At 58.7% G+C, this 26,272-nt stretch overlaps 1 protein-coding gene across 4 annotated transcripts in view; it reads right to left on the bottom strand.

Annotated features, from left to right (window-relative positions):
• Window positions 1-26,272, bottom strand: part of NHSL2 (NHS like 2) — a 165,030-nt gene that overhangs the window by 10,521 nt on the left and 128,237 nt on the right. For all 4 annotated transcript variants that reach the window (XM_048865104.2, XM_075132353.1, XM_048865105.2 and 1 more), the window contains exons 2-7: window positions 16,267-16,419; window positions 15,003-15,139; window positions 14,280-14,475; window positions 11,575-11,706; window positions 2,953-5,256; window positions 1,407-1,539 (exon numbers count right to left, since the gene is read on the bottom strand). In XM_048865104.2, coding sequence (XP_048721061.2) covers window positions 1,407-1,539; window positions 2,953-5,256; window positions 11,575-11,706; window positions 14,280-14,475; window positions 15,003-15,139; window positions 16,267-16,419 — 3,055 coding nt within the window. The remainder of the gene's footprint in view (window positions 1-1,406; window positions 1,540-2,952; window positions 5,257-11,574; window positions 11,707-14,279; window positions 14,476-15,002; window positions 15,140-16,266; window positions 16,420-26,272) is intronic.

Raw genomic sequence — 26,272 nt, 5'->3', positions numbered from 1 at the left:
GTTCCAGATCCTGAGGCAGAGGCGCTCACAAAAGGGCATTCCCCACAACCCCCAGGCAGGCGGCTGCATCCCACCCATAACTGTGGTGAACGCCTGACCCCCAGATACGTGGCCGTGCCCTCACTGCGACCCGGAAATGTTCCATCCACTGGAAACTTACGTAAAACAGCCAATTCAGCACGGCCAATCAGTGCAGAGAGATGCAGAACCCAGTTACTTCACTGAGCTCCATTGCACAACATCATCGAGAATAGGCCAAATTCACCCCTGGTGCCAGCCCCTGAAGTCAGTGGAGCTGCTTTAGGTAAGAATCTGGGCCAACACTGCCTGCAAAGGATTCTCAGGCCAGTGAGAGGTCCTGGCCTGGCAGCTCTAGACCCTGACCCTCTTCCCCTTGGAGTGAGGAGAGCAGAGGCAGAAGCAGGAAGTGCTATATTCTGCCATGGTGCCACCCTCCCGCTCGTCCCAGTGCCCAGACCAGGAGGGGAGGGGAGTTCAGCCTCCAGGGCACTTGGCACATCCAGTGTTTGGCCAGCAAGGGGGACAACTGGTGCCACTTGGTGATGGGGGGATGCGCTGTGGATAGTGGGAACTGCATTGAATCCACCCACTTCCCTTCCGAGAAGCCACAGAGCAGCCAGCAGGTGGCGATGACCAGTGAGGAGCTACAGACTCCCCAGTCCAGTGGTGCCCCCCACTCCCGCCAGCACAGAGCTGTCCAGCTCCTGTGACAAGCCCTGGCTCCCTGGCAGAATTGAAAGGGGCCTGGCTAAAGGGCTGCTGCCCCAGCCAGCACAGACGGGAGGCCCTGTCTGGTGCACTTCCCAGGGTCAGCTCTGCGGCTGGGCCAGTCCCAGGCACAAAGGGCTGCTGGGGGCACAGGGTGAGACTCGGGTTCTGCGTCCAGCCCTGTGCTGACAGCAGGCCAGGAACACAAGCTCTGAAATAAAGGCAGCTGGCTGCCCAGGGCTCTCTGTGGAGCCGCAGCACCGGCCGGCGTCCTGGAGAGAAATCTGTCCAGATTTTAGAGCCGGCCTCTCGGTGAGCAATGGGCCCAGCACCACCAGAGTGGTCGGGGCTTGCAGCAGAAGGCCCCGAGTGCCCTGAGACACACAACTGGAACCGGGGTGCCATGCCATGGTCATCTCTCTTGCCCTGGTCTGCTCAGGGCACTCAGTGCGTGGGGTGGGAGCCAAGCCGGTAGCCCTGGAGACAGTGGGGCCTTGTTTATCCTCAGAGCTGGGACTGGCCTCACCCAGATGAGTTTAGCCCCATGGCCTGCTCAGTCCTCAGCTCTGCGGAGACCAGCCCCCAATAACTGCCTGCTGGGCCGGAGACTCCCAGAGGCCAACAGTGGGTAAACGCGATGGGGGTGTGAGTTTTCCGTTCACAACATGGGCTGGTACCTGTGGATGACGGTAAATAGATCCTCTGTCGTACGGGTTGTCACAAATACATCATCATCCTCTTCCACGATCGACTCGGCTGTTTTGTCACTTACAAAACTCCTCTCATCAGCGCTGAGCTCCACGGAATCCCCTAGACAGAGGGAAGAACAGCCATGAGCTGGGCTTGCTGAGAGCAGGATGGAGGGAAATGTTCCCAGCATGGCGGGGGCCTTTCCCAGGAGATGTGTGGGATCAGCCCGTTGGAACAAGCTGAGGATATCTGTATCCATGTGTGTGCCTGGACTGGGGCACCCCTAGGTAACCTGGCTCTGCACATTCCTGTGGCTCAACAGGAGCAGAATCCCAGAGTTAGTACCAGCAGCACCTGTCCTGCCCGCCTTCCCGGGCGCTGCGACTGACCAGACGGCACAAGCGCACAGCTCCCCTTCCTGCACGCACGCACCACCCGGGAGACACCTGGGCTACAATGAGACTCAGACAACGATCCTGCAGTCCTCGCACAGGCAGCTCTGGCTGCTGGCCATGGGGTCTCCGGCTGGGCGTCCCAGGGTGCCCTGGCCACGTCCTGGCATGGGTAGCCGCCTGCCAGCTCTGTTGAGCACTTCCCACTTTTATACCGGCTCTGGGGAATGCACCCCACCTCCTATGGGCTGTGGGGAAATGCAGCAGAGAAGAGCCAGTTGCAGCAGCTGCAGCCAAAGCCAGGGCTCCTCACGTGCGCAGAACTCGCTGCAGCACGGCTGGACGTTCTCTGCCCTGTGCTCACCGGCTGTTTGTCCAACCCCCCTTCTCTCCCGCAGCCTCACTCCACATCCGCCCCCTTACCTTCCCCCTCCCTCCCAAGTAGCTGCACCCCTCTTAAGTGCCCCCCCACTTGCTGCCTTGCCATTGGTCGCTTTGCTGGGGTGTTCTGCCCATTCCCCAAGTCTGCGCTGGCTATTGGTCCGTGAGAACTGTCTGCGATGCTGTGTCCGTACAGCGTCTAGCACAGCAGGGCCTGTTGGCACCATTGCAATGGATGCGTTAACTAATAATACCCCCTTCCCCTCCTCAGCCAATGGAGCCTGCCAGTGCCCCTGGGGTGGGCAGGCCAGGAGAGACCTGCTGACAGGAGCCCAGCAAGCCAGTGCCAGGACCAGGGCTAGACTAGTCAGCTCCTACCTGCCAGCCGGTGCTTACCCCACCCTGCCCTTCGGGGCAGTCCACTTCCCTTGCAGACACATTCCACTCTCTACCAGGTCTTTTACATCTCTGGGCTGATCAGCAGCTGCCACGCTCTGCCCCAGAGTTAACTGCTTTTCAGGGCTGGGTGGGACGATCCCTGGGCAGCGGTGTGGGTAGAGCTCTGAGGTCTAACACCGACGCTGTCGGCATGGTTTCTTGGGGGGGGGAGGGGTCTGGCCACGCCGCAAGGAGCTGTGTGGCCAAGGCTGTGCACCCAGGTGTGCAGTGAGCCACTCAGACGCCCCGGCGAGCTGCACATGGCAGTGATTCCCAAGGCATGCCCAGGGTGCCGGGGGGGTAGAGAAGCTGTGACACTGACCTGCAGGACTCTGCCCAGGCATGGCAGCAGCTGGGGGGCTCGAGTTCTTCCCCATGGCCTCGGGTGATGGCAGGTAGTCCGCGTCTGGGTCACAGCAGCTGGTGTCCTCATGCAAGGTGATGATGGGGCTGGGCGTTAGCCTGGGATCCCCCAGGCAGGCTCCCAGGTGGGGTGGAGGAGGGGTGAGCGGCAGGTACAGCACGCTAGGCTTCTTGGGGACGGGGGGCGGGACTTTGGCTTTCCTCTTCTCCCCCTCGGGTCCACGGGGGGCGCCACTCCTGTCTGGCTGGGCCCTGAGCTCCTCCTCCAGGCTGCTCTGGGACAGTCGCCGCAGTCCTGAGAAAAAGATCCCTGGGCAGCCCTGGGAGGGCGCCAGCGGAGAAGGGAGCTCTCCAGGGCTCCTGGCCTCTGGGCTCCTCTTAGGCTTGGGTTTCCGAATGACCATGTAGATGTCCTGCAGCCCCCTTTCCTGGGCAGAGGTGCCCTGCAGCGTGGGCGGGGAGGTGGGAGATGCCAGGGTAGACTCCTCCTGCAGAGGTGGGGGCTTGGCCATGATGTTTGGGGGCCATTTGGCCAGCGGTGGCTTCTCTGCCACGGGCGGTTTTGCTTTCCTTCCTGGAAGTGGTATGGCATCACCCTCATGCTCCTCGGCGCGGTCTGGGCTGTCCAGGTCATCCTCGGGCTCGGACCTGCTGACGGAGCGCAGGCGCACGGACCTCAGGTCCGACTGGGTGACCACGGGCATGATGGGCTGGATTGGGCTCGTCTTCGGGCCGAGCTTGGTCCCGAAGGTGGAGTCCGAATGATGCCTGCTCACCTTGGTCTTCCCCTTGAGTGAGATCTTCAGCCCAGAAAGGTCCAGGTGTGTCAGAGGTGTGATGGGCAGGTCGAAGGAGAGCCGGGATTTGGGGCTTTTTTCCATCGGTGATGGGGGGGGCAGGGAGGACTTCCTTTCGGGCACCAGTGGCCTCACCTTGACAGTCTGGTGGGGGGAATGCCCGAGAATTGCCGAGGTGGGGATGGTGGGCGTTGGGGTCTCCGACTGGCTGGAGTAGCCACTGGAGGGGGACATCAGCCTCACGGGCCGCCCTGGGGAGGAGCTCTTTAGCTCCACTTCCGCGGAGAGCTGGGAGGGCGTGGTGGCCCTGGAAATGGAGGGGGATGGGAGGGACTCAGAGCTGCCCTGGGCCTTTGTGCATTCGATCACAGTGGTACCTGTGGCAGTACTGGAACCGGACAGGGACCGGTAGGGATCGCTGGCTTTCCAGTCCGCAAGGCACCAGTCCTGGGAAAAACGTCCGCCGTCCAGGTCCCTGGCAGGAGGCACTGCTGTGTTACCCTGGGTGTCCATGGGCACCACAGCACAGCCCTGAGGATCCAAGGGGAGACAAAGGCTCTTGGGCCGCAGCTCCTTCGGCAGCGCTGTGCCAGGCTCTGTGCTGAGCCCCTGCCCGTCTTTAATCAGTGAGACGCTGCGCATGGGGGGAGACGGCTTCTTCTTCGCCTTCTTGAGAGAGATGCTCTTGGAGCGGCGCCTCCGCTGGGCATCCTGCTCCACCCCCAGGGAGATGTTGTCCGTGCTGGTGCTGCCCTCGGAGCTGGCACTGGGGTAGCTCAGGGCGTAGGTCCCGCTGCCTCTCCTGTTCTCAGGGTAGGTGATGTCCACAGAACAGAGCGAGCCCGAGTCTGTGGGCACAGACAGCGACCTCTCGCGGAACGGGCAGGCCCTGCCCCCCAGCTCCAGCCGGGAGGGCGCAGCCCCCTCTGCGCCACTGTCCAGGAAGGTCACCTTGGCCTCTCTCCCCTCAGGTGTCTCGCTGCTGGCAGCGTTCAGTGGGGACTCTGGAGCAGTGCAGGGGAACACACAGGGCCCATTGCTTCCTGGCTGCTCGTCTTTCGCAATGAAGAAGGAGGCCGCGCCATCGCAGCGCTCGGGCGAGCCCAGGCCTGGAGACCCCGGGGAGCCGCCGGGCGAGGGATACGCTGCGTCCTCCTCGGCCGGGCTCAGGCAGTTGAAGGAAGCTGTGTTCCAGGGAGGGGAGAAGGTGGCGTCCTTTGGCCCATTGCAGGCAGGGCTGGTGCAGGCCACAGCTGTGCCCTCCATCCTGGCAGGAGGCTGGTAGCAGCGCGCCTGCAGGCCTCCCCCAAGGTCACTGAACGTCTTTCTCAGTGGCACTGCCGGCGGCTGCGGGGTGCAGGGATGCCGGGGCGCGCTCTTCCCACTTGCAGCCTCGGGGACAAAGCTGCAGGACACTGACTCCCCAGTGGGCGCGTGGGGCGTGAACGTGGGGCCGTTGCTGCTGCCTGGAAGGACAGACACAAGAACAGGTCAGCGCTGAGCAAGTAGCTAGTGGAGCTCTAGCCGCAGGACGGGCCACCAAGCTGCGCACTCATCCGCTGCCCACGGAGAGCCCTGGGAACCACGCTCACGCCTACCCGCACCACACGCAGCGGGCGCCTGCCTGCTCTGCGCCCAGAGCCCCGCTGCCCACGGAGAGCCCTGGGAACCACGCTCACGCCTACCCGCACCACACGCGGCGGGCGCCTGTCTGCTCTGCGCCCAGAGCCCCGCTGCCCACGGAGAGCCCTGGGAACCACGCTCACGCCTACCCGCACCACACGCGGCGGGCGCCTGTCTGCTCTGCGCCCAGAGCCCCGCTGCCCACGGAGAGCCCTGGGAACCACGCTCACGCCTACTCGCACCACACGCGGCGGGCGCCTGTCTGCTCTGCGCCCAGAGCCCCGCTGCCCACGGAGAGCCCTGGGAACCACGCTCACGCCTACCCGCACCACACGCGGCGGGCGCCTGTCTGCTCTGCGCCCAGAGCCCCGCTGCCCACGGAGAGCCCTGGGAACCACGCTCACGCCTACCCGCACCACACGCGGCGGGCGCCTGTCTGCTCTGCGCCCAGAGCCCCGCTGCCCACGGAGAGCCCTGGGAACCACGCTCACGCCTACCCGCACCACACGCGGCGGGCGCCTGCCTGCTCTGCGCCCAGAGCCCCGCTGCCCACGGAGAGCCCTGGGAACCACGCTCACGCCTACCCGCACCACACGCGGCGGGCGCCTGTCTGCTCTGCGCCCAGAGCCCCGCTGCCCACGGAGAGCCCTGGGAACCACGCTCACGCCTACTCGCACCACACGCGGCGGGCGCCTGTCTGCTCTGCGCCCAGAGCCCCGCTGCCCACGGAGAGCCCTGGGAACCACGCTCACGCCTACCCGCACCACACGCGGCGGGCGCCTGTCTGCTCTGCGCCCAGAGCCCCGCTGCCCACGGAGAGCCCTGGGAACCACGCTCACGCCTACCCGCACCACACGCGGCGGGCGCCTGTCTGCTCTGCGCCCAGAGCCCCGCTGCCCACGGAGAGCCCTGGGAACCACGCTCACGCCTACCCGCACCACACGCGGCGGGCGCCTGCCTGCTCTGCGCCCAGAGCCCCGCTGCCCACGGAGAGCCCTGGGAACCACGCTCACGCCTACCCGCACCACACGCGGCGGGCGCCTGTCTGCTCTGCGCCCAGAGCCCCGCTGCCCACGGAGAGCCCTGGGAACCACGCTCACGCCTACCCGCACCACACGCGGCGGGCGCCTGCCTGCTCTGCGCCCAGAGCCCCGCTGCCCACGGAGAGCCCTGGGAACCACGCTCACGCCTACCCGCACCACACGCGGCGGGCGCCTGCCTGCTCTGCGCCCAGAGCCCCGCTGCCCACGGAGAGCCCTGGGAACCACGCTCACGCCTACCCGCACCACACGCGGCGGGCGCCTGTCTGCTCTGCGCCCAGAGCCCCGCTGCCCACGGAGAGCCCTGGGAACCACGCTCACGCCTACCCGCACCACACGCGGCGGGCGCCTGCCTGCTCTGCGCCCAGAGCCCCGCTGCCCACGGAGAGCCCTGGGAACCACGCTCACGCCTACCCGCACCACACGCGGCGGGCGCCTGCCTGCTCTGCGCCCAGAGCCCCGCTGCCCACGGAGAGCCCTGGGAACCACGCTCACGCCTACCCGCACCACACGCGGCGGGCGCCTGTCTGCTCTGCGCCCAGAGCCCCGCTGCCCACGGAGAGCCCTGGGAACCACGCTCACGCCTACCCGCACCACACGCGGCGGGCGCCTGTCTGCTCTGCGCCCAGAGCCCCGCTGCCCACGGAGAGCCCTGGGAACCACGCTCACGCCTACCCGCACCACACGCGGCGGGCGCCTGTCTGCTCTGCGCCCAGAGCCCCGCTGCCCACGGAGAGCCCTGGGAACCACGCTCACGCCTACCCGCACCACACGCGGCGGGCGCCTGCCTGCTCTGCGCCCAGAGCCCCGCTGCCCACGGAGAGCCCTGGGAACCACGCTCACGCCTACCCGCACCACACGCGGCGGGCGCCTGTCTGCTCTGCGCCCAGAGCCCCGCTGCCCACGGAGAGCCCTGGGAACCACGCTCACGCCTACCCGCACCACACGCGGCGGGCGCCTGTCTGCTCTGCGCCCAGAGCCCCGCTGCCCACGGAGAGCCCTGGGAACCACGCTCACGCCTACCCGCACCACACGCGGCGGGCGCCTGTCTGCTCTGCGCCCAGAGCCCCGCTGCCCACGGAGAGCCCTGGGAACCACGCTCACGCCTACCCGCACCACACGCGGCGGGCGCCTGTCTGCTCTGCGCCCAGAGCCCCGCTGCCCACGGAGAGCCCTGGGAACCACGCTCACGCCTACCCGCACCACACGCGGCGGGCGCCTGCCTGCTCTGCGCCCAGAGCCCCGCTGCCCACGGAGAGCCCTGGGAACCACGCTCACGCCTACCCGCACCACACGCGGCGGGCGCCTGCCTGCTCTGCGCCCAGAGCCCCGCTGCCCACGGAGAGCCCTGGGAACCACGCTCACGCCTACCCGCACCACACGCGGCGGGCGCCTGCCTGCTCTGCGCCCAGAGCCCCGCTGCCCACGGAGAGCCCTGGGAACCACGCTCACGCCTACCCGCACCACACGCGGCGGGCGCCTGTCTGCTCTGCGCCCAGAGCCCCGCTGCCCACGGAGAGCCCTGGGAACCACGCTCACGCCTACCCGCACCACACGCGGCGGGCGCCTGTCTGCTCTGCGCCCAGAGCCCCGCTGCCCACGGAGAGCCCTGGGAACCACGCTCACGCCTACCCGCACCACACGCGGCGGGCGCCTGTCTGCTCTGTGCCCAGAGCCCCGCTGCCCACGGAGAGCCCTGGGAACCACGCTCACGCCTACCCGCACCACACGCGGCGGGCGCCTGCCTGCTCTGCGCCCAGAGCCCCGCTGCCCACGGAGAGCCCTGGGAACCACGCTCACGCCTACCCGCACCACACGCGGCGGGCGCCTGTCTGCTCTGCGCCCAGAGCCCCGCTGCCCACGGAGAGCCCTGGGAACCACGCTCACGCCTACCCGCACCACATGCGGCGGGCGCCTGTCTGCTCTGCGCCCAGAGCCCCGCTGCCCACGGAGAGCCCTGGGAACCACGCTCACGCCTACCCGCACCACACGCGGCGGGCGCCTGTCTGCTCTGCGCCCAGAGCCCCGCTGCCCACGGAGAGCCCTGGGAACCACGCTCACGCCTACCCGCACCACACGCGGCGGGCGCCTGTCTGCTCTGCGCCCAGAGCCCCGCTGCCCACGGAGAGCCCTGGGAACCACGCTCACGCCTACCCGCACCACACGCGGCGGGCGCCTGTCTGCTCTGCGCCCAGAGCCCCGCTGCCCACGGAGAGCCCTGGGAACCACGCTCACGCCTACCCGCACCACACGCGGCGGGCGCCTGTCTGCTCTGCGCCCAGAGCCCCGCTGCCCACGGAGAGCCCTGGGAACCACGCTCACGCCTACCCGCACCACACGCGGCGGGCGCCTGTCTGCTCTGCGCCCAGAGCCCCGCTGCCCACGGAGAGCCCTGGGAACCACGCTCACGCCTACCCGCACCACACGCGGCGGGCGCCTGCCTGCTCTGCGCCCAGAGCCCCGCTGCCCACGGAGAGCCCTGGGAACCACGCTCACGCCTACCCGCACCACACGCGGCGGGCGCCTGTCTGCTCTGCGCCCAGAGCCCCGCTGCCCACGGAGAGCCCTGGGAACCACGCTCACGCCTACCCGCACCACACGCGGCGGGCGCCTGTCTGCTCTGCGCCCAGAGCCCCAGCTGGCCTGCCTCTGACCTGCTACCGGGTGTCAGCGTGGTGCTGAGCTCTGTCTGGCCTCTGAACAGAGCGAGAGCTGGGCCCGCCCTGAACAGAAGGGACCCTCCATGCAATAATTTCCTTCTCCAATCATCCAAGCTGGGCTCAGCCGTCTGCAGCATCAGTGCCCAACTCTGCACAGTCCTGCGTTCATGTGGGGGAGTAGTGGGGGAGGGCAGACTGGGGGATGGATGAGCTGGGGTCAGGGCAGAGGATCCCCCCACCCCCAGCTCCGCAGAAATCAGCCTGGGACCCACTCTGTCCTCCTGCCCCCATGGTGGAGCAAGAGACCCTGGCCCTGCTCGGTCAGCTGCAGTGGAGACAGTGTGGAAGGCCAGGGTTTCTGTAGGAATGACCCTGTTACCCAGGGTCCAGGCAGACCCTTGGGGATGCACCAGCTTTAGGAGCCTGCACAGAGGGTTCCTCTGGGGAGGATCTGACCGGTGGGTTCCAGTCCGGACAAGCTGGCTATGCGGGTCCAAAGTGCATGTGCCCAGCCCTTGCCTTGCAGCAGAATGCACGGCTGGGGACTGCTGACTCCCAGCCTGACTGCTGACTCCCAGAGCCACTGCTGGAGGTGGTGGGGAACAGCAGTGCCCCAAATCTGGAGGCAACCTTCCCCCAGCCTACAATGGAGAGGGACTGGCATTGCAGGTGCCAGCCCCAGACCCAGTGCTCTGCACAGTGCATCCTGGGCTGTAGGGTGGGGAAGTCTGACTGCTGTCTCCCCAGGCTCCTGTCTCCAAGCTGGGTCCCAATCCCAGCTACAGCTTCCTCCCGGGCCGGGCCTGGACCTCACAAAGCCCAATGTGGGTGGGGTGATGTTGTTATCCTGAGAGGTGTGGGGAGCAGGACAGGTCATTAGACCCAAGGAGCCTCTCTTCCCATGGCTTGCAGCGTGCCTAGGAGAGGGGAGCCCTCCTCACTCCTGAACGGCCAGCCCACAGCACGGCTAGCCGCTCCTTCTGGCCTCTCTGGGGGGCGGTGCCGAGGCCTCTCCCCTCTGAGATGGAGTACAGGCCAGCCGTGAGCGATCTCCCATCCCAGAGGAACCCTCCCTCCCTGCTACCTGTTGCCCATTCCAACCCAGCCAGCAGCACCAGCCCTGGTGGTGAGCAGAGCCAGGACTGGGCTGAGCTGCAGGGAAAGGGAATTCTCTGTGCCCAGGCTGCAGGACACACCCCCTGAGGTTCCCTCAGCTCCTTAGCACCAGCCAGCGCTGCTGGGTGGCTCCCGACATCCTGTTCTGGAGTCGTGGAAGAGGCTGGACCCCAGGGCTGTGAAGTGTGACTCTGGGGAAGAAAGACAAGGAGGACTTGTGGCACCTTAGAGACTAACCAATTTATTTGAGCATAAGCTTTCGTGAGCTACAGCTCACTTCATCGGATGCATCCAATGAAGTGAGCTGTAGCTCACAAAAGCTTATGCTCAAATAAATTGGTTAGTCTCTAAGGTGCCACTAGTACTCCTTTTCTTTTTGCGAATACAGACTAACACGGCTGCTACTCTGAAATCCGGGGAAGAAGCTGCTTGTGCCACCAGAGATCTAGTTGTCATTTTACTTCCGCTCCCTTCCAAGAGCCAGTGTGAACAGAGCCCAAATTACCCCTAATCGCTTGTCAAGAGAGAGCATTTCACAGACGAGCTGTCAGGCGCGTGTGAGCCCAGAACAAAAGCACTGGCTTCCTGGCAACAACTCCCCTAGCACTCCCAGCAACTGCACTAGCAAATCCAGCGGGGAGCCGATGCTGCAAACCAAGGGCCATCAGGGCAGCAGACTCTGAACTCCGTCCCCAGCCTGAGCTCCCCAGTGCTCAGATCTAAGAGGAGCTGCACACTCACCTCTGCCAGTGCTCAGCACCCTCCAGCCAGGCCTCTGGCACTCACCTGGCGCACCCGCACCCAGGGCCCTGAGAACTAGTGGGCACTTCAGAAAACGTGGGCCCAAATGATTGGCCCACGGTCACATGGCAAGGCACCAGCAAGGCCAGGAATCCCACCCCGGGCACCTGTTCCAGGCCCCTTCATGATGGACCAGCCAGCCCTGCTCCCCAGCTCAGGGTGTCAGGCTGTAGCTCCTGGGATCCCCCTCCTGGACAGGGGCAGCCAGGAAAATGGAGGACATGCCCCTGAAAGAGGGGTTCTGGCTGCCTAGCCTCAGAGCTGGAAAGGCTGATTAGATCTCTAAGCTGCCCAGCCTGGCCTGAGCTCCCTAGGGTGGTAAACCAAGGCTCTGTGTGGAGCCCCAGGCTGCTCCTTCAGCTAGCACATCTCAGGCAGCAGGAGTGGCCCTGCCTACAAATGAGGGTGGCCTGCAGTCGGCTCTGGCTGCATGGCCCCTAGCATGGCCTGGGGACACCTGCCCTTAGGAGCCACGTTCCTGGCAGTCCCTGAGTGCTCTCTAGCCTGGGACAGGGGAGAGAAGCTGTACAGTTGTCGTTGTCACCTTGGTCTCGCAGCGCGAGGTTAGGGAATCCGATAATGGTCCGTCTCCGCCGCAGCGTGGATTTGGGGTTCACCGCGGTCTCAGTGTTAAACAAGGAGTGCCGCGCACTCGCGTGCCTATCAAAGAGCTGTCCTGTAGCCAAAACAAACACACTGTACATGGCAGCAAGCAGGGGGCATGGAGAACGCCTGGTCCGGCCCTGGCCCAGCTACTCAGGCCACCTTCTCCCTGCGTTAGCTCCCCAACTCGCTTGCCTAAGGCTGCGTTGTACTAAAGTGAATTTGGCTCTTGGGGTTTATAACAAAGGGCTCTGCCCTTTCCCCCGCATTGTTCCCGTTCCTGCGTGAGCACGAGGGCTCTATGCTGGAGCACGCAGGCAGCCGTGGGGCGAGGCCCGGGTAGGGAGGGGGTTCCAGGGTTCATGAGTGGTGTTTGGGAAGGTCCCAGGCATGGTGGGGGGTCACACTAGGAAACTGCAAGCACCAGCACAGCAACACAGACAGTGGGCTGCTGTCCTGGAGCCAGGCAGGCTGCAGGGCAGCACATGTGGCCAGGGGTGGGGACACTCACAGAACAAGGAGTGTGGTCACTTATGTATGTATTTACACATGTGTGAGTGTGAGGCAGAGACGGGGTATAGCGTTTTGGGCCTGTGCTTGGGACGTGTGCATCGGTCATGAGTGATATACTCCAGGGGAGTCCTGTGGGTCACCCACATGCTGTCTGCCCACCCCCACTCTGCTTTCGCCAGGGACTCCAGACAAGCCGCTCTGCAGATCTGTCACTCAGCCAGAGAGTGTTTATGGGCATTATCTGGAAGTGCCCGACTCTCATGGGCCCCACTGCATGGCCTCGGGAGAGGAGTATGTAGATCCCCAGAAAGGCGCTGACAGGGCAGACACCAGGTCACAAGCCACAGGGCTAGAAACCAAGGCCTCGTCCCACTGGAAAGGGCACTGCTGGCTCCCTATGGCATCGAGCTCAGGTGTGTGTCAGCAAGCGGCCCTCACCCACGGTTTGGAGTACTGGACTTTGGGGCAGGCGCCCACATCCCATCTCCCTAGGTGGCAAGCCAATGGCCATTTTATAATTGCCTGCTGGACAAAGGGGGCAGGTGGTCAGGCCAGCCCCTGCTCTCTGCTCCGGGAGGCAGCCCTGGTGGCCCAGGGCAGGCTCCAATGGGTGGGGGAGGGTCACTCTTGGGCATGGCCAGGCAGTGCTGCCTGAGGGGGCTGTGCCTGCCAAGGGCCAGCAATGGCAGCGCCAGAGAAGCAGGTCACCCCTGGCGTGCAGCCGCATTTCTCCCCCCTACCCACCCCCGGGCTGCTGGTGACTGGCCAGGCAGCTGAGGGGTCGATGCCAGGAGCAAGTTGGTGCTCAGGGAGAGGGGCTGGTTAGCAGCGAAACGCAGGCCTTTGGAGAGAGATGGCGTGATGGATGGGTAAATGACTCCAGGGGGGCCTCACACATGCTGCTGGGCAAGCCAGCCAGGGGGAATACAGAGACAACGGAGACACGCTGGTGGAGACACAATGTATCGGAAGCCACTGAGACCCATCCCCCCAGCTTGGGGACCCTGGTGCTGGGCAGGAGGGCTCAGGGGCAGCCCAGTGACAAACGGGCAGAGACATGCTCTGCAGGTTCTCCCCACAAGAGGGGCTCTGACCACACAGCTCAGAGCCCCCTGGGCCGGGCTGAGGGCCTGGCTCCAGGCGTCCGATGAGGTGTGAAGGGAGGAGTCAGGGGGCTCAGCAAGCTCCTCTGGGGCTCCTTGCAGGCCTCGTGCAGCTCCAGCCTGATCTCCAGCAGGGCCTTATGGCAGCCTGGACATTGCTAGGGAGGCCAGCGGGAGGGTGCAGGGGTATGAGTCCTCCCAGCCAGCTGTGGGGCAGAGTGCTCACGCAGTGCCTGGGGAGGAGGGCATGGGGGGTGGGGGGGCTAGTTTCCTCCAGAAGCCAGGTAGTTTGGTGCTGCTGAAGACCCCACACTGAGCGGAGCTGCTGCCCGCAGCCAGGGCCCTACAGCCTCGTGTTCCTGCCGAACACATGAGTTCCCTTGCACAGATGGATGGATCCCAAGCACTGGGAGAACCAAGGTGACAACAAAACACACTGACCGGTTAGCTCAGAGATACTCGTTAGATGATGCAGATGAGACTGGATTAACTTAATGATGTGGCTAGCCGGTCAAAAATGAAGGGTGATGTTACGGGTGGTAAAATACATGAACAAAGCACAGAAATGCTGCCCTGCAAACTGCCCCCTGAGGGCTCTCCTCGGCCTGGCTACTGAACATGATCCCGGCCTCTGTATAACCCACAGCACATGTGGGCCAATAGCATCACTGCAGGCCACCCTTGCCTCCCTGGGCCTGGCTCTGCCTCCCCACATCCCTGCAGCCTAGCCCCGCCTCCCTGTGCCTGTCCCTGCCTCCTCACATTGCTGCAGGCCAGCCCCACCTCCCTGTGCCTGGCCCTGCCTCCCCACAGCGCTGCATTTTGGTTTTACAGGACCTTTGCACTTTCCCTGGCGGTGGCATCACAGCGCCCGGGGCTCAAAGCCAGCCAGTGCTGTGCCCACAGCCGCCCTGTGCAGGCTGCAGAACCCCAGCGCCGCTGCTGGGAGCTGACTGGACAGATTTAACCCCTTGCCCCCCCATGCTCCTACACATGCTTCCCAGGGGGCCTGGAAGGGGCACAGCCCTACCAGAGACATTGATGGGGACAATGTTGGCTTGGGTGGAGCAGGATTGGTGCCACCTCTTCTCCTCCACGGTGGGCAGAGGGAAGGCTCGGGTCCAGGCCGGCTGCTTGTCTGGGGTGGTGGGCAGGCTCAGGAATGGCTCTGGGGGCCTCACACCCAGTGTGGTGGCCTCATCCTCATTCACTCGCCGGGCCGCGGGCTGTCAGGGAACAAAGGAAATGGATTGAGACACCAGTGTCCTGGTGGGGTGATAACAAGTGTGGGGAAGGTGGGAAGGGAGGGATTGTGGGAGCGTGGGGGAGAAAGGGGGGCATGTGGGGAGCAGGAGTGACTGTGTGTGTGTGGAGGAATCTAGTGCTCAGAATGAGGGACTAAGTGATGGCTTGAGTCAAAAACCTTGTAGGCAGGATTATCCTTCCCTCCTGTGCCACTCCCGACCCGCAGTCCCCAGCAATCCCAGCTCAGGGCCAGCTTTGCCAGTGCCCCTCACTCCTGACCCACAGCCCCCAGCTACCCCAGCCTGTCGCTCTCCCCTACCATCAGCTCTGCCGATGCCTCTCACTCCCGAATCACAACCCCCCCTTCCCCGCCCCATCTATTGCTCTGCAGTAACCTCTCTGGGTGACCTCAGGCAGAGTTGGTACCCTGTGTCCCCGAGCCCATGGCCGCAGGAAGGCTGCTGAGACACAGTGCCTTGGGTTTCTCTCTGTACAGAGATGGACTCACCATAAACACGAACTCCAGGCGCTTGGCGGGCAGGGCCCTGGGAGAGGGCTCAGGGGGTGCGTCCAGGGGCAGGTGGCTGGCGTTCCTGAAGGTCTGACCAGTGACCCTGGCCTCTGTGTACTGCTCCTCATACTCCTCTGAAATACAAGCAGCCAGGGCATTTCCACAGTTGGCGGTTTGGGATGCGCTCTGCCCTCTCCACCCCAGTGCTGAGCCAAAGGCTAGTGGGACATGCACTGGGCATGTGCCAATAATGCACTCTCTGGGCCCCTTGCACAGCAATGGGGCCCTGCTCTCTGCCCCCCCCTCGCACATGGGGAGAAGAGCCCAGAGGAGCTCCCAGCTGCTCCCAAGTGCTCCACAAAGCGCTGCCCAGCCTGGTTAGCTGGCAGCCCTGCTGCGGGCAAACCTCTGCTCGCTGCCTGTGCTGGACACCTCATCCTCCCGTCCCCAGGCCTGTATTTGTGTCACCACTGGAGCTGTGTGAGGCAGGGCCTGGCCTAGTGCTGCCTGGCTGCCCGGCCCCAGGGCGCTGGACAGGTGCCTGCAGCAATGCACATGGGAGCCACTGCTTCAGGTGCTCCTAGGTCTCTCTGGGGGCGGCGGCAGCTCCTGAGAATTGGTGGGCCTCGTGCAGCTGCACAGGGGGAGTGCCAGGGCCTGGACACGGCTTCTGGCCTCTGGGCACCAGCCCCAAGCGGGTATTCTTCCTCCTCAGCTAGTAAGCCACGTGCTTTAACAGGCAGAGGAACCAGACAACTACCCTGGCTGGAGGAAGTGGCTCTCGCTGGGACCCACGTGTTTCTAACAGACCCACATGGCCCCACACCCTGCAGGAGGGTCTGGAGGGTTTGGGGGGGATGAGAGGAGGGAGCAGCTGATGCCAATCTCACAAGAGGACAGGGGGAAGGGAGCACTCCACCTTCTCCTGTCAGCAATGGGTCAGTCTGTTCCCTGCTCCCCTCTTCCCCCCTGTGTGCAATGGGTCAATCTGCTTCCTGCCCCCCTCCCCATGGGTCACTCTGCTCCCTGCTTCCCCCTTCCCTCCTGTGTCCGATGGGTCAGTCTGCTCCCTGTTTCCCCCACCCCAAGGATCACTCTGCTCCCTGCTCTCCCCTCCCCTCCTGTCAGCAATGGGACAGTCTGCTCTCTGCTGTCCCCTGCATGGCAGGAGCTGCGGAAACAGCCTGTACCTGCATGCCATGGGTGTGTCTTGGCCGAGAGCCAGCCCGGCAGCCCCAGCCCTCCCCTCGGCGCGGGGTACCTTGCAGCAAGCTCTGGAGATTGAACTGGGCCTCCTGGTGCAGCTCCTCCACGCAGGGCGACCTGCCCGCAGCCAGGAACACATTCACGGGCTGTTGCCATGGCAATTTGGAGTGGGGCGTTTTCTTGCTCTCCAGGTCCAAGTTAGAGGTGGCTGCAGAGAGGAGAGGAGGGGTGAGACACGGGCTGCAGCTCCCCAGACCCTCTCATCCTTCCCCAGCCAAGGGTGAGCTGCAAGCCCGGAGCCCAAGGCCCCGATGTGCTCACCTGGGACACAGCCCTTCATCAAGGGCAAGTTAAGCCTGGCTGTGGTGGTGGTGTCAGTGTTGTTATCCCCATGCTAGGAGGGGGAAACTGAGGCAGATAGGGGTTGGGACCTGCCCAAGGTCATATGATAAATGGATGATTCAGCTGGGAACAAAACCCTGGTGCCCTGAGTCACGGACCTTGGCTCCAGCCCACATCCCCTCCCTCCCTGCCCACCAACCAGCCTCTAACCCAACGCCTGAAGCAGCAGCATGGCCTGACACCAGGCACCAGACCATGAGCCAGGAAAGCTGGGTTCTGTTCCCAGCTCTGCCACTGCTCACTGGGTGCCTCAGTTTCCCCTCTGTAGCATGGGGATTCTGGGCTGTCCTGGCTTTGCAAGGCACTTTGGGCTCTAGGGATGGACAGTGCCAGCTGTTATTCTCCAGCCCCCTCCTAGAGTGCAGGGGTCAGGCCTCATGTCAACAGAAAAGAACTGCACAGGATTTGAGGCAATCATACCAGCCAGGCACGGGCTGTAATAAACAGCGCACGTACGGACTCTCGCTAGCAAACAAACAGCTCCTCCCCCACCGCCCCGACACCCCAGTTTGACCCTACACCACAATGGTATTGGAGCTTGCTTTGGGTTTTCCTGCCTGCTTTTCACCCTGGCGTCACTAGATGGCACTAAATAGCAGCAGACCAAACTGCGGGCACAATCTCTCCAGCTACACAGTCCCTGAAATTCAACCACCACACAGTGAACAAACCAGCAAACAAAGGGGCGCCATCACAGTCCTCAACCGCGATGACTACAGCAACAAGGCCAAGCAACAACTCTCCAATACCACCTGCCATAAAGAACTCAGAGACCCCACACCACAGTCCACCCAGGAATTTAAGGGATATCATCGAATCTTTCCCCAAACAACTCCAAGAGAAACTCGACAACCTCATCCCCACAAACCCATCCCAGAGACCTTCTACAGACAAGGGACCCCAGGCAGACCCATCATATCTGGCCATGGAATCCTTGCTGAAGGAATATGGGGACTCATAGAACCATCCTCGGACCACTCACCACACAAAGGGCTGGCTTCCTCCAGGACCAAGGTGGACAAAAATCAATTATTAAAAAAAAAAAAAAAAAAAAAAAATTGGATTTTTTTTTTTACTTAAATTGGATTTTTTTGATAAAATGCTTTTTGAGGAAAAAAACCTATCTAAAGATAGTTTTAATTAAGATACACTATAGCTCAAAGATATCTCATCATGGAATAGGGATTATAAATTATAATTCTATAGTATGAGACAATATATTCATGTAACGTTTAAGAAAAGTTTTGTAAATGAGTTCCAATAGTTCATGGATTACGGACCCCATTTTATGGGGTTCCACAGGCTTCTGTATAGATTATTTAGGTTAATCTTTCTCTCTACCCAATGGGACTCAGTGCTCAGTCTAGAAGATACCATCAGAGATGCTTAGTTTTGCAGTTCTCAAACTGTGGATTTGTCTCCCCAGAGGTAACATGCTTGTTAACAGCAAAAATGTTTTTAAATAAATAAATATTATATAGAGGTGAGAAATAACAGACCTCAACTCTATTGTGCCTCTGCAAATTTGTGTACACAAAGTCAATCCCTTACCTCTCTCTAAAAGTGCAAAGTTTCAAAAAGTTCAATGAATAGAAGATTGTTGGGGGCGGAATAGATCTGGACAAGGAAAAGAAGTCTGGAGAGAAATGTGAGACGCGAGGGACATATGCTTGTTTTGTTAAAATATTATATGTTTGCTGTTGAAGAAAAAAATCCAGAATACTTAACGTTGTTGTTTTAGTTAAATAAAACAATTTAAATGTCTGTCTGGTGATGTTCTCCTCCTAATACAGCATGGCAAGAAAATCCTCCAAATATTAATGATTAACCTGTTGAATTGGAGATAGTTCACCTCCCAATAACTTCATAAATATCTGCTTCAATTCCCTTTGGAAATGAAATAGCTAAACAATCATTCATTTTCTGATTTTGCTGTAAAACTAATCTGAAAAGTTTTCAAAATAAATCACTGTTTGAAAATGTACAGTGTGTACCTTCTAAAAATGAAACCTACATCTATCTCTGAGTTGTGAAGAATATGTATTAAGGCTATAACAACCAACAAGAATGCACTTTTATGTAGAAAACCATGATTAAATCAAGTCTTCCTGACTAGTGATTTAAATCATGATTTAAATCATTTTGATTTAAATTAAATCCACCCTGTCCAGGACACAACTGGCTTCTTCCAGAAACTCTGCAACATTAATAACCTTCCTCAGAACACCATCCTCGCTACCATGCATGTCACCTCCCTATACACCAACAACCCTCACAATGACAGCATCACTGCCTGCCTCAACTATCTACAAGATAATAGACACCCCTCAGATACCACCCCCAAAACAGCACCAGACTCATCCATTTCATCCTCACCCATAACCATTTTACATTCAACAACAAACACTTTGTCCGAACCATGGGAACAGCCAACGGTACTAGGATGGCTCCCCAGTAGGCCATGGTCTTCATGGGCCACCTTGAGGAAGAATGTATCTCCTGGACAAATGCACCACGAAACCTGAAAAACATCAATGATATTTTCATGTTCTGGACAGAACATCTAAACTCCCTCATAGATTTCTACCACAACTTCAGCAACCACCATGCTTCCATTAAACTCTCTCTGGAAGACTCCCACACTAGCCTCAACTTCCTGGACACCACAGTCAGCTTCACCTATGCAACCCTACAGATATATACAAGAATCCCATAGATCACCACACTTATCCCACAGATCTGGTAACCACCCCAAACACATCAAGAAATCTTGTAGCTACAGCCAGGCACTCAGATACCACAGAATATGCTTGGAGGAGAAAGTCACGGATATACACCTTAACACACTTAAAATCGCCTTCACCAAACAAGGAGACGCCATCTTGAGAAGATCGCATCAAGGAATGGGCCACCCACATTTCCAGAGAGAACCTTCAATACGGAAATAAAACCCCTTCTGACCACACACCCCTAGTGGTCACCTACCACTCTTCACTGGAACCTAGAGGGGGTATCATTAAACAATTACAACCCATACTCGATGGGGACCCCATCCTGAAATAAATCTTTCCTGAACCCCCTCTTCTGGCCTTCAAACAACCCCCCAACCTCGCCAAGCTCCTCATCAGTAGCAAGCTCCCCACAGTCCAGGACCCACCAACTCAAAGCCGCACCAAACCCTGTCAGAACAACAGATGCAAAACCTGAAAATGTAGCTCCACTGCTGCGATTATCATTTCCCACAATACACCTTTCAAGATCCATAGGTCCTACCCATCCATGCCTGTCACAACGTGTGGTGTACCTCAGCCAGTGCACGGAATGCCCCAAACAAAAACAACTAGGTGAGTGAAGCCAGACAATCACTGCGCTCTCGAATGAACTCACACAGACAAAAACACCCTCTCACCCATGGGCCAACACTTTTCACAAAACAATCACTGTATCACTCTCACACTTGTACAACACCTTCAAAAGACGAGCCCGGGAGCTTAAATTCATGACTAGACACTAAAAATCATAGACTCAACAGACACATTGGATTCATGGCTTATTACAACAATCAGATATCCGCCCCACTAACAACTGTCTTTTTAATTTCTTATTTTTCTCCTCTCTGTTCCTTTCTTCCCTGTGTCTGCAGGGGTGTTTACAGGCCACTTCACCTTGAATGGTCCCTTGAAATATGTACTAACTACTTATGCTAAACAATGCGTTCTATCTTGTATTTAGCTGTGACACTCTGAATACATTTCCCATACATGAAGAAGAACTCAGTGTAGCTCATGTTGTGTGCATGGCTGTTCGAAGCTGCTGTGTGCCGCCCCGAGGTGGGCGCATGTCCCTGGGACCCCTGGCATGCTAGATATTCTCCGTAACAGCGCTGGTGCCCTGCCCTCTGCAGGGAGAGACTCCTGGGACTGGCTTCGCCCCAGGAAGTGGACAGGACCATGCACAGGGTGCTGGGCTAGCTAAGCACAGAGCTCTCTTTGCAGGGAAGTGGCTGGACAGAACGGGAAGCGGATTTCCTGCTGAGAATGTTTTCCTGCCAGTGTGATTAGCACAGGGATGGCCGGGGGGCGGGGGAGAGGGGGAAGGGCATGAGAGCCCTGCCCAGCAGTCCCTGGGCTCAGTGCCCAAGTCACTGGCTATGCCTCTGACCCCAGTGGCCCAGACCCAGAGGAGATTCATTGCTCACTTTGCTCCCGCTGGCCTGGGTGGACCCCAGATAGTAGAACTCCAGTAAGAACAGTCAGCTCCCAAAGCGCTGTGCAATCCACAGGATCTGTGTACAAAACCCACCGCCCTGAGACACCAAGTACTCAGGATCTGCAGGCAAGGGGAAAGCTCAGCCCCAGCTCTGCTTCCTGTGCTTGTGCCTTAAAACATGGACTCTTTTACAGCAGAAGAAATTGTTCATTAATCTTTCGTGCCAACCAGAATCTCCCCCGCACCCTTAGGCCCAGTAAGGCCCAGTAAGGCCCAGCCCAAGCAGACCTGCCAGGGTTCTTGGGTCTGAAGAAGATCTACAAAACAAGCCAAGTTTGAAGCAAGTCAGTGGTGCAGCTGGAGAGGGCTAGAGGCTGGCGAGAGCTTTGTGTGCCATTGGTTTGATCCATTAAAAAGGCAAGCAGGGCTGACAGGGCTCAGTGGTGCCACCCGCACCCTCAGGTCAGAGCAGGGACGGGAGTGTCAGCCAGGGCACTCACATGCGACTGAATCCCACTACCCCCATGGGGGCGGGGGGGCAAGCTCCCCCTTGATCCTCACTTGTCGGAGCCAGCAGAGTTGTCCAGGGATCGAGCCCCGGCCCACCCCAAGCACGGCTGGGACTGGAGAGAGGGAACTTGGAAAGTGGCACCCGCTTGGGGACCCTTGGGGACCCTCTGCCAGAGGCCCCATCCTAACAGCATGCACCCAGGCCCCTCTGCCAGGCAGTCCAATGCCCCTCTGCAGGCACTGCCAGGCTCCTCTGCCAGGTATGCCCAGGCCCCTCTGCCAGGCATCCACACCCCCCTCCTGCATCCTCTGCCAGGTAAACCCAGACCTATCTGCACCCTGTGCCAGGTGTGCAGATCACAGCCTCTCTGCAAACGTGGCCCCTGACCTACCACAACCCAGCACATCTCTCCAAGGCAGGCTCTGTGGAGACCACCCCAGCTCTGCAGCATGAGGCTGCCCCACGGCTCCTGGGCCATCACATCTCTGTGCGCTCGCTTGGGGGGGTGGGAGGTGGGGAAGAGGCGGGGGCTCTGCACTGACAGGAAGGGCGGGTATGAACACTGCCACACCCAGCACACCTCAAGGTGGGTTCGTGTCACCTGCCTGAGTTACACCCCAGCTCAGCCGAGGCCCGCGGTGGCTGCCGGCTGCCCTGATCCCAGTCCGATTGCACAGAGACAGCCGAAGTGGAGCCCAATGCATTGAGCCTGGGAGACCGATCCCCCACCCCACCCTGGGAGCCCCTGTGGTTCAGGGCCTGCACTGGCCCCCGGTGTTCTGAGAGCGTTTGGATCCACAGCCAGACTTTGTGGCTGGTCTCTGTCTCCCAGCACCCTGACTTTGGGGGGCGCTGGGGGCCGACACATGTATCTGGGGGTCCCCTTCCCCCTCTCCCAGCCTGGTCCAAGGATGCTGAGTCCCTCAGCTGGGAGCTGCTCCTGGCCGCTCTCTTCCCGCTCTGCGTGGGCTCTGAGCTCTGAGGGGCAGAGGCACGGTGCCAGCTGTTGTGGGAGGGCTCCTGGCTCATTATCACTGCAGGAAGCCCAGCACCAGACTGCCATGCACGGCTCCCCTAATGACCACCCAGCCTCTTTACAGCTGCCGTGCCACTGGCGCATTGAGCAACACGCCCTGCCCTGACCAGACGCTCACAGCCGCAAGCAGGGTCACACGAGGCCACCTGGAAATGGCCTGGTCTGCACCCTGCCCAGCCCAGAGCAGGAGGAAAAGGGTATTGTTCCTACCCACAATGCACTGCACCCGGGCCAGGGCACAGAGCTGGCCTTGGGAGGTCTGAAGGGGAACAGGACAGTCTCCAAGGACCCTTCCTTTGCCCTCAGATCTTCACCACACGCACCTCCACACAATGTACCCTGCACACACGCACACGACAGGCCTGTCCTGAGACACGTGCACATGGAAATGCATGCACAGAACACACTTGCGTGTACAAGTGCACACAGGTACACACACCCCCATTCACACAGAGGTATACACACACCCAGAGACATGTATTCACACACACACACCCGGCATACACACACACACACGGCATGCACACACCCGTTCACACAGATATACACACACCAAGACGTATTTACACACACAAGTATACAGACACACAGGTATACATACACATTTACAGAGGTATACACATGCACACATGGGTATACACACCCACTCAGACACCCACTCACTCAGAGGTATACACACACATTCACATAGAGGTACACACACACAGGTATGCACAAACACACACACATCCACGATTTGCATGTGTGTGTAAGTGTCTCCCACAAACGAGCCCCTTCGGCAAGGCTCTGCTCCCTAAGGCCTTGTCTACCCTAGGGCTGGCTGCCGTGGGATGCCCAAGGGATGCAGGGCTCCTGACAGCAGCACAGGGGCAGCTGGGTCTGGATGCCACGCGCTGGCCTCACTTCCCCGTGTAACCCACAAGAACTAGGAGGCAAGGGGGAAAAGAAGCCAAAGCTGCATTAGCAAGCCAGGGTTGCATACACAACCGAGGTAAGGGATGCTTGGGAGCCCCTGGCAGTCCCCTACAGCCCGCACACAGCCCACGGCAGCAGGGCCCAGACAATTCCCCTCCCATTCCATGTCAGACCACTTAGCTGAGGGTAAAGCTGGGCATTTAACGAGTCATTGGCTGTCTGGGCACCTGCTCTGCTGCTGAGTTAACTAGGGCACTGTCGTCTTAATGGCAGAGACACCCAAGTGAGCATTAAACAAACCAAACCAAAGCCATGCTCATCATGCTGCCCTGCCAGCCTCGGGCATGGGACAGGAGAGAGCAGGGCAAGTCCAGATGCAGAAAGCAGGCCCCACCTTTCATAGATTCATGGATATAGATAGATTCATAGATATTAAAGTCAGAAGGGACCATTATGATAATCTAGTCTGACCTCCTGCACTATGCAGGCCACAGAATCTCACCCATCCACTCCTGCAATAAATCTCTCACCTATGTCTGAGCTATTGAAGTCCTCAAATCATGGTTTAAAGACGTCAAGGTGCAGAGAATCCTCCAGCAAGTGACCGGTGCCCCATGCTACAGAGGAAGGCGAAAAACCCCCAGGGCCTCTTCCAATCTGCCCTGGAGGAAAATTCCTTCCCAACCCCAAATATGGCGATCAGCTGAACCCTGAGCATGTGGACAAGATTCACCAGCCAGATACCCAGGAAAGAATTCTCTGTAGTAACTCAGATCCCACCCCATCTAACATCCCATCACAGGCCATTGGGCCTATTTACCATGAATAATTAAAGATCAATTAATTGCCAAAATCATGTTATCCCATCACACCACCTCCTCCATAAACTTATCGAGTTTAATCTTGAAGCCAGATAGGTCTTTTGCCCCCCTTCCCTTGGAAGGCTGTTCCAGAACTTCACTCCTCTGATGGTTAGAAACCTTCATCTAATTTCAAGTCTAAACTTCACGATGGTCAGTTTATATCCATTTGTTCTTGTGTCCACATTGGTACTGAGCTTCAATAATTCCTCTCCCTCTCTGGTATTTATCCCTCTGATATATTTATAAAGAGCAATCATATCTCCCCTCAACCTCCTGTTGGTTAGGCTAAACAAGCCAAGCTCCTTGAGTCTCCTTTCATAAGACAGGTTTTCCATTCCCCGGATCATCCTAGTAGCCCTTCTCTGTACCTGTTCCAGTTTGAATTCATCCTTCTTAAACATGGGAGACCAGAATTGCACACAGTATTCCAGGTGAGGTCTCATCAGTGCCTAACACCTCCTTATCGCTACTGGAAATACCTCGCCTGATGCATCCCAAGACCACATTAGCTTTTTTCACGGCCATATCACATTGGCGGCTCATAGTCATCCTGTGGTCAACCAATACTCCAAGGTCCTTTTCCTCCTCCGTTACTTCTAATTGATGCATCCCCAGCTTAGAACTAAAATTCTTGTTATTAATCCTTAAATGCATGACCTTACACTTCTAACTATTACATTTCATCCTATTACTATTACTCCAGTTTACAAGGTCATCCAGATCGTCCTGTATGATATCCCGGTCCTTCTCTAAATTGGCAATACCTCCCAGCTTTGTATCATCCGCAAACTTTATTAGCACGCTCCACTTTTTATGCCGAGGTCAGTAATAAAAAGATTAAATAAGATTGGTCCCAAAACTGATCCCTGACGAACTCCATTAGTAACCTCCCTCTAGTCTGACCGTTCACCTTTCAGTATGACCCGCTGTAGCCTCCCTTTTAACCAATTCCTTATCCACCTTTCAATTTTCATATTGATCCCCATCTTTTCCAATTTAACTAACAATTCCCCATGTGGCACCATATCAAACACCTTATGGAAATCTAGGTAAATTAGATCCACTGCGTTTCCTTTGTCTAAAAAATCTGTTTCTTTCTCAAAGAATGACAGGTCTCAGAGTAGCAGCCATATTAGCCTGTATCCGCAAAAAGAAAAGGAGTACTTGTGGCACCTTAGAGACTAACAAATTTATTTGAGCATAAGCTTTCGTGAGCTACAGCTCACTTCATCGGATGCATGCAGTGGAAAATACAGTGGGTAGATTTATATACACAGAGAACATGAAACAATGGGTGTTACCATACACACTGTAAGGAGAGTGATCAGGTAAGGTGAGCTATTACCAGCAGGAGAGCGGGGGTGGGGGTGGGGAATAAACATGGGGAAATAGTTTTACTTTGTGTAATGACCCATCCACTCCCAGTCTTTATTCAAGCCTAAGATAATTGTATCCAGTTTGCAAATTAATTCCAATTCAGCAGTCTCTCGTTGGAGTCTGTTTTTGAAGTTTTTTGTTGAAGAATTCCCACTTTTAGGTCTGTAATCGAGCGACCAAAGAGATTGACGTGTTCTCCGACCAGTTTTTGAATATTGTAATTCTTGACGTCTGATTTGTGTCCATTGATTCTTTTACGTAGAGACTGTCCAGTTTGGCCAATGTACTTGGCAGAGGGGCATTGCTGGCACATGATGGCATATATCACATTGGTAGATGTGCAGGTGAACGAGCCTCTGATAGTGTGGCTGATGTGATTAGGTCCTATGATGATGTCCCCTGAATAGATATGTAGATTAATTCCCTTTGCAAGGTCCAACTCTACTTGACTTTTAGCCTTTCTCACTTTATCCCTGCATGTTCTGACCTCAATAAGGTAGCTTTCCTTGCTGATTCCTCCCATCTTCCACTCCCTGTAGGCTTTCTTTTTCTTAATCACCTCTCTGAGATGCTTGCTCATCCAGCTTGGTCTACAACTCCTGCCTATGAGTTTTTTCCCCTTTCTTGGGATGCAGGCTTCTGATAGCTTCTGCAGCTTTGACTTGAAGTAATCCCAGGCCTCCTCTGCCTTTAGATCCATAAATGCTTCAGTCCAATCCACTTCCCTAATTAACTTCCTTAATTTTTG

Source organism: Caretta caretta, chromosome 9, assembly GCF_965140235.1.
Source record: "Caretta caretta isolate rCarCar2 chromosome 9, rCarCar1.hap1, whole genome shotgun sequence".
Taxonomy (NCBI): domain Eukaryota; kingdom Metazoa; phylum Chordata; order Testudines; family Cheloniidae; genus Caretta; species Caretta caretta.
Note: the sequence above shows the minus strand (reverse complement) of the source record. Positions and strands in the feature narration are given on the sequence as shown.